Source organism: Hylobates moloch, unplaced genomic scaffold (assembly GCF_009828535.3).
Source record: "Hylobates moloch isolate HMO894 unplaced genomic scaffold, HMol_V3 SCAFFOLD_8, whole genome shotgun sequence".
Lineage (NCBI taxonomy): Eukaryota > Metazoa > Chordata > Mammalia > Primates > Hylobatidae > Hylobates > Hylobates moloch.
In genome coordinates this window covers 46,029,830-46,043,607 of record NW_026652283.1, presented here as the reverse complement: position 1 = coordinate 46,043,607, position 13,778 = coordinate 46,029,830, and the positions used below count along the sequence as shown (strand labels likewise).

Genomic DNA, 13,778 nt, shown 5'->3' with positions numbered 1-13,778 from the left:
CTTTTCAATAAGAGATGCTGGATCAACCGGAAATCAAGTTTCCAGTTGAAACTTGATTTCTACCTGATACCATTCAGAAAAATCAGTTGTGGATGGATTGCAGATATAAATGTGAAAAGTAGAAGAGTAAAACCTAAAAGAAGAGAACACCTTCATGTCCTTGAGGTAGAGAAAATTTTCTTTAGTAGGAAAAGGCCAACAAATTGGAATACATTAATTTTTTTTTTTTTTTTTTTGAGACGGAGTTTCGCCCTCGTTGCCCAGGCTGGAGTGCAATGGCATGATTTCAGCTCACCGTACATTAAAATTTTTAAATTACGATTTATCAGCCAGGCACCGTGGCTCACACCTGTAATCCCAGCACTTTGGGAGGCTGGGGCAGGCAGATCACCTGAGGTCAGGAGTTCAAGATCAGCCTGGCCAACATGGTGAAATCCCATCTCTACTAAAAATACAAAAATTAGCCAGGCATGGTAATGCGCACCACCTGTAATCCTAGCCACTTGGGAGGCTGAGGCAGGAGAATGGCTTGAACCCTGGAGGCGGAGGTTGCAGTGAGCTGAGATCACACCACTGCACTCCAGCCTGGGCAACAGAGTGAGACTCCATCTCAAAAAAAAGAAAAAAATGAAAGAATAATTGGTTCCTTAGACTTAATAACCCCCTCAGGACAGGTCTCATTATATAAGCCTCAATGCTTACGTGGAGGCTGAACCCACACAATGGTTTGTTTCATAATTATTTATAAAAGACATCCTTTCTATCTTATCTTCACTTGTCCCCATTTCTCTTATTAGTTTTAGTCCTTAGGAAAAAATTCAGACTATAATGTTAAAGTATCATCTACATTGACTAGGTCTACTTTACTGTTGCTAAAGATAAGTGGTTTCATACTCATCTCTTTCTGTGAAAAGACTAAAATGTTCTAACCAGTGAACATATAAGGGCATTTTAATTTAATTTGATTTTTAAACTAAAGAAAGGATTTTTAGAAAAGATGCTGCCTGGGAGTTAGTGAGAGATAGCTGAAGAAGCCAGTTTGTGAACTCCACACCTAGTTTATCTAGTTAAATGATTTGTGCCCTTGTTTATTCCTTAATGCTGTCCTCTACTGTGACCTTTGACATTTCTTATAGATTAATCTTACATTTTCTCCTCTTCTTATTTTATATGATCTCTGTAGGCAATCTCAGTTACATCCTTGTCTTCAAATATTATCTATATTCCATGACTCACAAATGTATTTCTTTCTTTCTTTTTTTTTTTTTTTTTTTTTTTTTGAGGCAGGGTCTTACTCTGTCACCTAGGCTGGAATGCAGTGGCATAATCACAGCTCACTGCAGCCTCAGTCTCCCTGGGCTCAGGTGATCCTCCCACCTCAGCCTCCCAAGTAGCTGGGACTACAGGCTCATGCCACCATGCTTGGCTAATTTTTGTATTTTTTTATAGAGGCAGGGTCTCATTGTGTTGCCCAGGCTGGTCTTGAACTCTTGGGCTCAAGCAACACACCCACCTTGGCCTCCCAAAGTGCTAGGATTACAGGCATGAGCCACTGTGCCCGACCTCACACATGTATTTCTTCAGCCCATATCTTTTGAGCGTTAGACTCTATATCCAACTATTTAATGTCATAAAGGCATCCCAAGATCAACATACCCAAATGTGATTTTATGATCTTCTTCCCCAATTTATTTATCCTTCTGTATTCACCATATAGCACCACCATCTAGCCATGGAATCATGATGAAAACCTTGTAGTTACTCCTAACACCTTTGCCTTTTGTGTATTCCACATGCAGTACATTGCAAGATCTGTTAACTTTACCTCTGAAATAAATTTCATAATTTTCTACTTCTCCCTATTAAATCAAACCACTATAATCTCTCATGTAAATTGCTATAGTAGCCATCTAACTGATCTTTCAATTTCCACTATTAATCCCGTCTATTCCATTCTTCACACCACCATCCTTCAGTGGCCTCCTATTACTGTTAGGATCGAGTCCAAATTTCTGTGGCATACAAAACTTTGCATGATCTGGCTTTTGCCTGCATTTTCACATGATACTCCCTCTCCTTGAGAGAATATCTTCCTTTCCCATACTATTTCTATCCTCCCTCCCTTATTATAGTTGTATTTAATTACCAAAGTAATTTATGACATAATGTCTTTTTTGAACAAAAAGTACACAGTATTTCTTCCACTCTCTGCCAGGCTAACTCCTATTTATTCTCCAAGTGTCAGCCTAAATGTCACTTTCTCAGAGAAGCCTTCTTTGGCTCTTCTTCCTTTCCACACAAAAATGTGTACATGTGATTATTTGCTTCAGGTCTCTCTCCCCAACTATAAGCTCCGTATCTGCTTTGTTTACCATTATATATCCAGTATTTGGCACAGGCACAGGTTCTGTACATATCAAGCTCTCTATAAATATTGGCTGAATAAATGAAAATGTCTCAGAAATGAAAATGAAAATGTCTTAGAAAATTCTCCGTGGGGTCTCTTGCCAGTTCATTCTTTTCCCAAATGACTTTGCTTGCCTCAGCAATCACACCAACTCCTTGTAGTTTGTTACCTCGATGCCCCAAATATTAACTCACTTCCTTTTTTGCTGCTGTCACCCATTTTAGCAGCTCATTTTCTCCTGGGGTCCATTGTAGACCAGCAAACATTTGTACAATTTACTTTCCTTTCTCTCCTATCAAATAAACAAACCCTTTTGAAGTTTAGGTGAAGTTGTACTGTTAGTAACTCTCAAGGTTTTGCCTCGTCCTAGCCCTATCCCAGCAATTTTCTATAGATACACACTAGGTATTTATAGACTGTGCCTTATTTCTTCCACAGCTACTGCCACTATCATCACCTGGGCGCCAAGGGTTCTCCACTTTTTTCACATTCTCCCCAGTTGAAGCCACTGCACCCAACCAATAATGTATATTTCAAAATTACTAAAATAGATTTTAACGTTCTTACCACATCAAAAAAAAAAAAAAAAACTGGTGAGTTGATGGGTGTGTTAATTGGCTTGATCAAATCTTCCTATAATGTATACATAGGTCAGGCTGGGCATGGTGGCTCACGCCTGTAATCCCAGCACTTTGGGAGGCCAAGGCAGGCAGATCGCTTGAGGCCAGGAGTTTGAGACCAGCCTGGCCAATATGGCGATGCCCCATCTCTGCCAAAAAGACAAAAATTAGCCAGGCATGGTGGCACATGCCTGAAATACCAGCTACTTGGGAGGCTGAGGCACAAAAATCACTTGAACCTGGGAGGTGGAAGTTGCAGTGAGCCGAGATCATGCCACTGCACTCCAACCTGGATGACAGAGTGAGACTCTGTCTCAAAAAAAAAAAAAAAAAAAATGCATAGATTAAAACATTACATTGTACCCCATATATACACACAATTATTATTTGTCAGTTAAAATTTTTTAAAAAACAAATTGTTACAGCACTTTATAAGAGAGTGAAAGATGATTCAGTTTTCATTTCACAGACATTTCCAGAGTGCTTGTCACATTATCAGCACTATGCTATAGGTGATACAGCTTTGGATTCAACTGGGGATTCAACTGTGAGTAAGGAGTTAACAGACTACTAGGAGAGAGGGATGTGTAAATAACTATAACTATGTTTTAAGTGGTTTTGTCAAGGTGAGCCCAATATGAAAATATATTTTATATAAATTTATAAAATCATATCACCCTGTATGCAAGTCTACCTATGCTTTAGGGGACAATTTTCTAGTGAACTTTAAAAAACAGAATTTTTTTGGCCTGTAATCCCAGTACTTTGGGGGACTGAGTTGGGAGGATTGCTTGAGCCCAGGAGTTTGAGACCAGCCTGGGCAACATGGCAAAACCCTGTCTCTACAAAAAAATTGTTTTAAAATAGCTGGGCGTGGTGGCCCTCTCCTGTGGTGCCGCCTACTTGGGAGGCTGAGGTGGAAGGATCAAGTGGGCCTGGGAGGTCGAGGCTGCAATGAACCATGATCACGCTACTGTACTCCAGCAGCCTGGGTGACAGAGTGAGACCCTGTCTCAAACAAACAAACAAAAAGAACTTTTCATGTTCAAAAAATGTATTTTTATTTTAAAATAATGTGTGCCTATTAAGGCATATTTGAACTTCATAGAAAAGCAAAAAGAAGAAACAAAATGTCACTCTCCTGGGGAAACAAATGCACAATTTACATATTGTATATCTCTTCTAGCCTTTTTTCCCCTACAGTGGTATCTGTAGATCTTAGATGAAGCTATAACTGAGACTTAAGTGAACATGCAACTAGCATTAGATCTTTTAATTTAGGCTTTTTGAAAAATTAATTTTATGTATTTATTTATTTTGTTTAGGACTATACAGTTGACAAAACCCGTATGAAAGCAGAATGACCCATCTCTGTTTGAATATGCTCACAAAGTGCCCCTCCAGCTGAATGTGTAGCATGTGAACTCGGGGGATTCATTTCACTGTTCCCATTCTTCATAGGTGCCCCTGACCCCACAGCTGGGGCCAGCATTGATGATGAGAACTGTTGGCATTTGGATGAAGAACAGGTGAAAGAACAAGTGAAGCTTTTTCTCTCCCAGGGTGGTTACTGTGGCTCTGGAAAGCAACTCAACTCAATGTTTGCCAAGGTAAGATATGAAAAGGTGTTTTTCTTTTGTTGTTGACAAAAGAAGCTTAAGTTAGACTGGGCACACCACACTTCAGGCTTCATGCATTATACCTAGCTCACTTGACATAGCTGAACTGAATACTTGAAATCTAGTGGGAGAGGCTGACCAGACCTGAGCAGGTTGCATCCAGGGAGCCCTCCCACCTCAGCCTGGTAGTCCTGTTACTTCTGCTCTGCTCTCTAAATGAGTTAGTATTGCTGGGGCATTTTAGCAAGGAAACTACCTTCCCTCTGCTTTTAATCCAGTGCTGCCTGATGAAGCTTGAAGACTAGAGTTTCAACATTGTTCCTAAAGACACTTAGTATTTTGAAACTAACGGCTCTCACAGCAGGCTGTTTTTCTTTTCTTTTTTTTCCCCTTAATACCTTCAGTGAGATATAATTCATATACTATACAATTCACCCATTTAAAGTGTTAAAGTTCAGTTCAGTGGTTTTTAGTATATTCATAGTTATATGCAGCCATCACCACAATCAACTTTAGGACATTTTCATCACCTCAAAAGAAACCCCATACCCTTACCTATCCCTCCCTTGTCCTCTATGTCTCCCTCCCCCAGCCCTAAGAAACCACTAATCTACTTTCTGTCTCTATAGATTTCCCTATTCTGGACTTTCATATGAATGGAATCATTCATATAGTATGTAGTCTTTTATGATTGGCTTCCTTCACTCAGCATAATGTTTTTAAGATTCATTGGTGTCATAGCATGAATCAGTACTTCATTCCTTTTTACATCTGAACGATAAATGTGGATTTATTGTTCAAAATGTGGATACCCTACGTTTTGTTTATCCATTCATCTGTTAGTGAACATTTGAGTTGTTTCCATCTTTTGGCTATTATGAATAGTGCTACTATAAACATTCTTGTATAAGGTTCTATGTGGACATATATTTTCATTTCTTTCTTGGAGTGGAATTGATGGGTCATATGATAACTCTATGCTTAATCATTTGAAGAACTGCCAGTCTGTTTTCCAAGATGACTGTATCATTTTACGTTCCTACCAACAGTGTATGATGTGTCAATTTCTTTACATCCTGTCCAACACTTGTTATCTGACTTTTTAATTCTAGCCATCCTAGTGGGTGTGAAGTGGTATCTCATTGTGAACATCAGGCTTTCTTGGTACATGCAGATATCTTGCTTACAGAACAAGAGGCCTTCTTTCTGGCTCTTTTGGATATGGTGTACTCAGATACTTCATTTTCACTTCCCGCTCCCCCACTTTCTTCTCCTCCTACTTTTTTGTGATGCACAATCACCAATCCCTTGCCACTTCTTATGTGTCAGGTTCGAGAAATGCTGCGGATGAGAGATTCCAATGGAGCAAGGATGCTGACACTAATAACTGAGCAGTTTATGGCTGACCCACGACTCACACTCTGGAGGCAGCAAGGAACAAACATGACAGACAAGTGCAGGCAGCTCTGGGATGAGCTAGGTAAGTTCCCATCGTTCAGAGAAGTGCTTCGTCCTACCATCTTGCCCTGTGGCAACACTGTTTATGAACCCTTGCCATCAATCATTGCATGGATCTTGCTAAGTCCAGTTGGTAGAAGACTTAGGTTCTACAGAGTCCACCCAGAGTAACAATGAACTTACTTGTGTTGCTTCCACAGCATTGTGCTTTGCTATTGACATCAAGCATTCTGTTCCAGATGTTACCATTTGGAAACCTTTGTTTAGAGAAAACCTCTTTGCTTGGCTTCTGTTGCATGGCAGTAGCCTGGCTCTCCAAATACTTACCAGCCTCACTTTTGTTGCTTTTCCCGAGTCTGCTCTTCTGTATCACTCCCAGCCAGACCTTTAAGACGTAGGGCAGTTTCCAATACTTGGACTTAACCTTCTATTCTTCCTTCTCTATATTCCCTTGATAACTTTAAAATGTCATAGCTTCAGAGCTTACTTATATGGTCATTTCACCTTTATCTTCTTTCTACTCATCTGAGTTCTAGTCCCACATGAGTAGATGTCCATTGACCATTTCCAATGAGAAATCAAAAATGAACTTGGGCTTTCTTCTACAAAAAAAGGCTCTTGTGACTGGCATTGGCACCACCATTCCTTACTTTACCAAACTTATTGCCAAGCACTCATTTTTCTTTCATTCCCTACATACAGTGACCAACTTTATTTGATTTCTCAACCTTTAAAATGCAATGTAGTGTCCATTCCCCCTTGAAACTTTTAGATTAGATTAGAACTGTGACCTTCTAATGGCCTCACTGTTCTAGGTTCTCCCTCATCAAGGCAGTCCTCTGTGGCCATCATTTCTCTTTAGCATTCCCTTGCACTAAGACCAGTTTTGCAATGCTAGTACTTTTCGCCCAGCTTTCAGAATCTTCCATACCCTGAACTCAGGGTCACACACTAGTAAGTTTTGGCTCTAACACTGGAAGCCCAATCTGTCTGACTTGAAATCAAATATCCCTCTGTAACATCTCCCTCAATTCTATCTTAAGTCCTTTTATTTTTTCGAAGTGCATGTTCCTTAAGAACTTGAAGTTAGCCTCGGGAGAGTCAGTTTCATCTGAGGCCTGAATGTCTTAATTTCTGAACCAGTCACAGGATTGTGCTGTGGACTTGGGTTTTACCTCTGGGACAAAGGTAGTTGGGAGGAAGTAAGTAGAGTTGGCTCCTGGTGCTTTTAAAACTCTTGTTATATGCTTGGGTTCACTATGAAAAATTCTTGCTTCTGGCATTTTCATATCTAACAAATTATTGTATCAACCATCCAAGAAACCCTCAGCATTCTGCTAAGACAGTGGTTCTCAAACCTTTCAGAATCACCTGGAGTACTTGTTTAAACAGATCACTGGGCCCTATCCCGAGTTTCTGAATCAGTAGGTTTGGAGTGGAGCCTGAGAATTTGCATTTCAAACAAATTCTCAGGGGATGCTGATGCTGCTGATCCAGAGACCACACTTTGAGAACCACTGCACTTAGAGAAGGCTTATTAGGTTAGACACTAGAACACAGTGCATTCATGCTTCCCCTAACTATTCTAAGGGCTCCCCTAGCTATTCTTAGGGCTCCTTACAGATCACAAGGCCTATACACCTATGGAGAACCTAGGCAGGGTTTGTAGGAACTACAAATGTAGAGAGAAATGGCTCACTACTTTCCGTTTCTGAACTAGAGAAAATGGGACCAATCTGACATGAAGTTTCATCATCTCCCCACCTACAAATCTACTAATGCTTTCTATGCCTCTACCCATATGGTTTGCCTTCTCCTCTGTTAAAATCCATAAAGTATCTCTGCTGTCATGAAAGGCCAACCCTTATGTGTTTGCTCTGGGTTCTGTTCTGTCTCCTTTTCTCAAGAATGTTGCTCCTACAATTATTTCTATGCTTGGGCATTATTAACTTTTTTCTCTCTACAGGATCATTTCCATCAGCATACAAATATGCTCTAATATCTTTTTTTTTTTTTTTTTGAGACAGAGTCTCACTCTGTCACCCAGGATGGAGTGCAGTGGTGCAGTCTTGGCAGTGGCTCAGTCTTGGCTCACTGCAATCTCTGCCTCCTGGGTTCAAGCAATTCTTCTGCCTCAGGCCCCCAAGTAGCTGGGACTACAGGTGTGCACCACCATGGCCCAGCTAATTTTTGTATTTTTAGTAGAGATGGGGTTTCACCATGTCGGCCAGGCTGGTCTCGAACTACTGACCTCAGGGGATCCACCCACCTCGGTCTCCCAAAGCGTTGAGATTACAGGCATGAGTCACCGTGCCTCGCCTGCTCTAATATCTTTAATCTCAAATTTTAAAAAATACTCCTTTGATATTCCAACTGTCCTCACCACGTATTAACCCATTTCCCTTCTCCCCTTTGAAATAACACTTCTTTAAAAAATTATCTATGGTCACTCTTTCCATTTGCTCCCCTCCGTTCTTTCTTGAGCCCACTCCAATTGGGTTTCCATTGCCCATTGCTGCCAGTCTCCTGAAGTAGCTGTTGTCGAAATCACAAGTAATTTCCATATTGCTAAATACAACAGTCACTTCTCTGTTCTCATCTTACTTCAAAACTCTTAGGGGTTTTCAGTAAACTTGACCATACTCTTTTATTTTTCCTTCCTTTTGTAGCGAGAGGGTCTAACTATGTTGCCCAGGCTGGTCTTGAACTCCTAGCCTCGAGCAATTCTACCACCTCCATCTCCCAAAGTGCTGGGATTACAGGCATGAGCCACATGCCCATACTCTTTTTGAAACACTCTTCTCTTGGTTTCCATAACTGCATACCCACTGGGTTTCCCCACTGTGTTCCTGGTGAATTTCACTCAGTCTCCTTTGCAGACTTCTCTGCCTTTCCTCAACCCTTGTAAATATTGAGTACCCCCCAGCATCCACTTTCCTGTTTACATTCTCTGCCTAAATGATTATATATTCAGTCCCATGGCTTTAAATACTATCCAGATACAGGTAAATCACAAATGTATGTCTCTAGCCCTGATCTTTCCCCTGAGCTCCAGGCTGTGTCCAGCTGCCCATCACTTCTAAGAAACATCTCAAACTTAATACAGACATCACAGAACTCTTAATTTTCCTGCCAAAGCCTTATTTTCCCCTTGTTGTCACCATCTCAATATATACCATCGAGATGTATTATCTTGTTGCTCAATGGCCAGGCGCGGTGTCTCACGCCTGTAATCCTAGCACTTTGGGAGGCCAAGGCAGGCAGATCACCTGAGGTCAGGAGTTAAAGACAAGCCTGGCCAACATGGTGAAACCCTGTCTCTACTAAAAATACAAAAAATTGGCCGGGCGCAGTGGCTCACGCCTGTTATCCCAGCACTTTGGGAGGCCGAGGCGGGCATATCACGAGGTCAGGAGATTGAGACCATCCTGGCTGACACGGTAAAACCCCATCTCTACTAAAAATACAAAAAATTAGCCAGGCGTGGTGGTGGGTGCCTGTAGTCCCAGCTACTCGGGAGGCTGAGGCAGGAGAATGGTGTGAACCCGGGAGGCGGAGCTTGCAGTGAGCCAAGACCACACCACTGCACTCCAGCCTGGGCAACAGAGTGAGACTCCATCTCAAAAAAAATACAAAAAATTAACCGGGCATGGTGGCAGGTGCCTGTAATCCCAGTTACTTAGGAGGCTGAGGCAGAAGAATTGCTTGAACCTGGGAGGCAGACATTGCAGTGAGCTGAGATCATGCCACCGCACTCCAGCCTGGGTGACAGAGCGAGACTCCCTCATTGCTCAAGAAGAAAATTTAAGGGTTGTCCTTGATTCCCTATTTTCTTTTACATCCAAACCAAGACCTGTTGACCCTCAGAGTTAGAGGACTGAATGAGATAAAGTGCTTAACACCTTAATCCCTAGCTGATGAAAATAAATCAATGATAGCTATTATTTTATTATTATATTTAATATTTAATAATTATGTAAAATTTTAATTTCCATAGTAGCTACCTTTGCTTAGAGTTTTTGATACTTTTTAAATTTTTTGTTGTTGTTTTTGAGAAAGAGTCTCACTCTGTTGGCCAGTCTGGAGTGCAGTGGTGTGATCTCAGCTCACTGCAACCTCTGCCTCCTGAGTTCACTCAATTCTTCTGCCTCAGCCTCCCAAGTAGCTGAGACTACAGGCGCATACCACCATGCCCGGCTAATTTTTCTACTTTTGTAGAGACAGAGTTTCACCATGTTGGCCAGGCTGGTCTCAAATTCCTGACCTCAAGTGATCCACCTGCCTTGGCCTCCCAAAGTGCTGGGACCATAGACATGAGCCACCATGCCCAGGCCAAATTTCTTTTTATTGATTTACTTTGAGACAGGATTTCACTGTCCCCTAGGCTGGAATACAGTGGTGTGATCATAACTCACTGCAACTCAAACTCCTGGGCTCAAGAAATACTTCCACCTCAGCCTCCCAAGTAGCTAGGATTACAGGCACAGGCTACTACAAAAAATTCTAATTTTTTGTAGAGATAGGGTCTCACTATGTTGCCCAGGCTGATCTCAAACTCCTGGCCTTGTGATCCTCCCACCTCAGCCTCCCCAAGCACTGGTATTACAAGCATGAGACACTGTACCCAGCCAACACTTTTTTTTAAGTTGTAGGAAAATATGCTTCTGGATACTGATAACAGTCCTGTGAGTGCTGTTTTATACAGGCAACTAGTAGGATTTTTTGCTTTGTCTCTTTCTCAGGGTTGTAATTTTATTGAAACAAATTTATAAGGATGTAATTAATAAGACAGAAGACTCATTTTTAACTTATAGGTGAAAGTACTTGTGCTCACTTTCTAGGGATCCTTTTTTTTTTTGAAACAAAGTCTCGCTCTGTCACCCAGGCTGGAGTGCAGTAGCTTAATCTTGGCTCACTGCAACCTTTGCCTCCTGGACTCAAGAGATTCTCTTGCCTTGGCCTCCTGAGTAACTGGGATTATAGGCACACACTACGATGTCTGGCTAATTTTTTGTATTTTTAGTAGAGATGGGGTTTCACCATGTTGGCCAAGCTAGTCTCGAACTCCTGACCTCAAGCAATCCACCCGCTTCCGCCTCCCAAAGTGCTGGGATTACAGGAATGAGACACCGCACCTGGCCAGGATCCCCTTCTTAATATCAAAATGCCTAGGAAATTGGAACTCCTCCAGGACTAGAATTAGCACCCTGTTTCTTTACCTCCTAAGCCTCTCATCTCACCCAATCTGTTTTCCCTTCCTATTGTCCTGTTGATTTTGCCATTCCTAAGGTCACCAGAGTTCTTCTGAAGTTGCCAGATTTAGTAGCTTCTTTTTTGGTCCTCTTTTTTACCTGTGAAGATTAAATATGAAAATCTGTTTCTACACTATAGATGAAAAGCCCTTCTTAAACTGTAAAATAAATGTTACTATAATCCCCTAAAAAGTCACTGTTGTAAGTAGTTAGTTCCTTTTTTCTTCTTTTTTTTTTTTTTTGTTTGAGATGGAGTTTCGCTCTTGTTGCTCAGGCTTGAGTGCAATGGCGGGATCCCAGCTCACTGCAACCTCCGCCTCCCAGATTCAAGCAATTCTCCTACCACAGCCTCCCAAGTAGCTGGGATTACAGGCATGCACCAACATACCTGGCTAATTTTTTGTATTTTTAGTAGAGACGGGGTTTCTCCCTGGTGGTCAGGCTGGTCTTGAACTCCCAACCTCAGGTGATCCGCCTGCCTCAGCCTCCCACAGTGCTAGGATTAGAGGAGTGAGCCACTGCACCCAACACATAATATAGTTTCTTTTTCATGGTACATTTAAAAAATTGAATTTAAACAATAGAAATGAGGGTTTCTTTCTTTTTTTTTTTTTTTTTTCCCCATCACCCATGCTGGAGTGCATGGTGTGATCTCAGCTCACTATAACTTCCACCTCCTGGGCTCAAACAATCCTCCCACCTCAGCCTCCTGAGTAGCTGGGACCAGCTGGGTGCACACCACCATGCCCAGCTAATTTTTTGTATTTTTGGGAGAGACAGGGTTTCACCATGTTGCCCAGGCTGGTCTCAAACTCCTGAGCTCAAGTGATCTGCCCTCCTCGGCCTGCCAAAGTGCTGGGATTATAAGTGTGAGCCACAGCACCCAGCCAGAAATTAATTTTCATCTTCAATTGATATCTGAAATTGAGGCTAAGATGGCTTTTTAAAACATTCCTATTTGGCTTTGAGAGGCTTTGAAATAGTGTCCAAATGTACTTCTATCCATGGATGTAACTACATCCTAAAGGATGTTTATATTAAGACACACTGCAGCCAGGCGCGGTGGCTCATGCCTGTAATCCCAGCAATTTTAGGAGGCCAAGGCGGGTGGATCACCTGAGGTCAGGAGTTCTAGACAAACCTAGCTGACATGGTGAAACCCCGTCTCTACTAAAAATACAAAAATTAGCCAGGCGTGGTGGCGGGCACCTGTAATCCCAGCTACTCGGGGTAGGGGGTGTGAGGGTGGGGCGCCAAGGCAGGAGAATCGCTTGAACTCAGGAGGTGAAGGTTGCAACAGTGAGCCAAGATCGCCCCATCGCACTCCAGCTTGGGGGACAAGAGCGAGACTTTGTCTCAAAAAAAAAAAAAAAAAATCCCAGGAAAGTAATGGTTTTAAGGCATCACAAGTTATCAGCAGTTTGAAAATCCAAGTCCACATAAATTATTTTTCTTGGATAAGCAAATACTAAGATTCTACTGTGGGCTAGGTAATATGCTAGACCCTTTACAAACGTTATCTCATTAAATTTCCACAATATCCCTACACAGTAGGTATTTTTATGATCTCAGTTTTACAATTGAATGATTTGATGAAGCTCAGGAAGTTCAGCTAAGCAAAAAAAAAAACCTTTTCTGACTTCCTCACTTCCAAGCATGTCCTTGTACTAAATGACCTTCCTCTATGCTGCTTTCATACCCTGAACATATCTTTATCTTAATACTTATCATATTCAAATGGAATTATGTTTATTTATCTGTCTCCCTCACTAGACAGTTCCTCAAGGGTAGGAACAGTGTCTGTTTTATTCACCAGCACAGAGCTTTAACAGAGAAGGCTCTTAATAAATATTTATTACACTGCAGATTTGAGCTCGGAGTTCAAGCCTAAATCTGTCTTTATATCACAGGCACACAGATTCAAATAAGATAGTCACTCTACTTTAAGGAAGTGTTGGGAAGGAAAAACAAGCCAGTTCCGAAAATCTTAGCAAATTTTTTATATTAAGAAAAGTTAATGCTTTGGAAACTTTCTCTACCATCTAAAAATGAAACTGAAACATTAAGGCTTACACACACATCAAAGGAGAGATGTTAAGAATATGGGTTGCTTTATTTTCCAGGAGCTTTATGGGTGTGCATAATTTTAAATCCACACTGCAAACTGGAGGAGAAATCCTGCTGGCTGCAGCAGCTGCAGAAGTGGAGCGACCTGGATGTCTGTCCCCTGGAGGATGGAAACTATGGACATGAGCTGCCCAACATCACCAATGCACTTCCCCAGAGTGCCATTCACAGCCCAGGTGAGCCAAGTGTCCTTTTAGGCTCTTTGTACCTGAAACTTCAAAAGGTGGGAGGGTAAAAACCCTAGAACAATGGTAGCTGGATAGCCTTTTAGCTGTCAGAATTGCCATTCTAAATA

General features: G+C 41.6%; 1 protein-coding gene across 3 annotated transcripts in view; it reads left to right on the top strand.

The window, feature by feature from the left end:
- Window positions 1-13,778, top strand: part of ZSWIM5 (zinc finger SWIM-type containing 5) — a 176,199-nt gene that overhangs the window by 127,993 nt on the left and 34,428 nt on the right. For all 3 annotated transcript variants that reach the window (XM_032160637.2, XM_032160639.2, XM_032160638.2), the window contains exons 3-5: window positions 4,489-4,637; window positions 5,976-6,126; window positions 13,480-13,659. In XM_032160637.2, coding sequence (XP_032016528.1) covers window positions 4,489-4,637; window positions 5,976-6,126; window positions 13,480-13,659 — 480 coding nt within the window. The remainder of the gene's footprint in view (window positions 1-4,488; window positions 4,638-5,975; window positions 6,127-13,479; window positions 13,660-13,778) is intronic.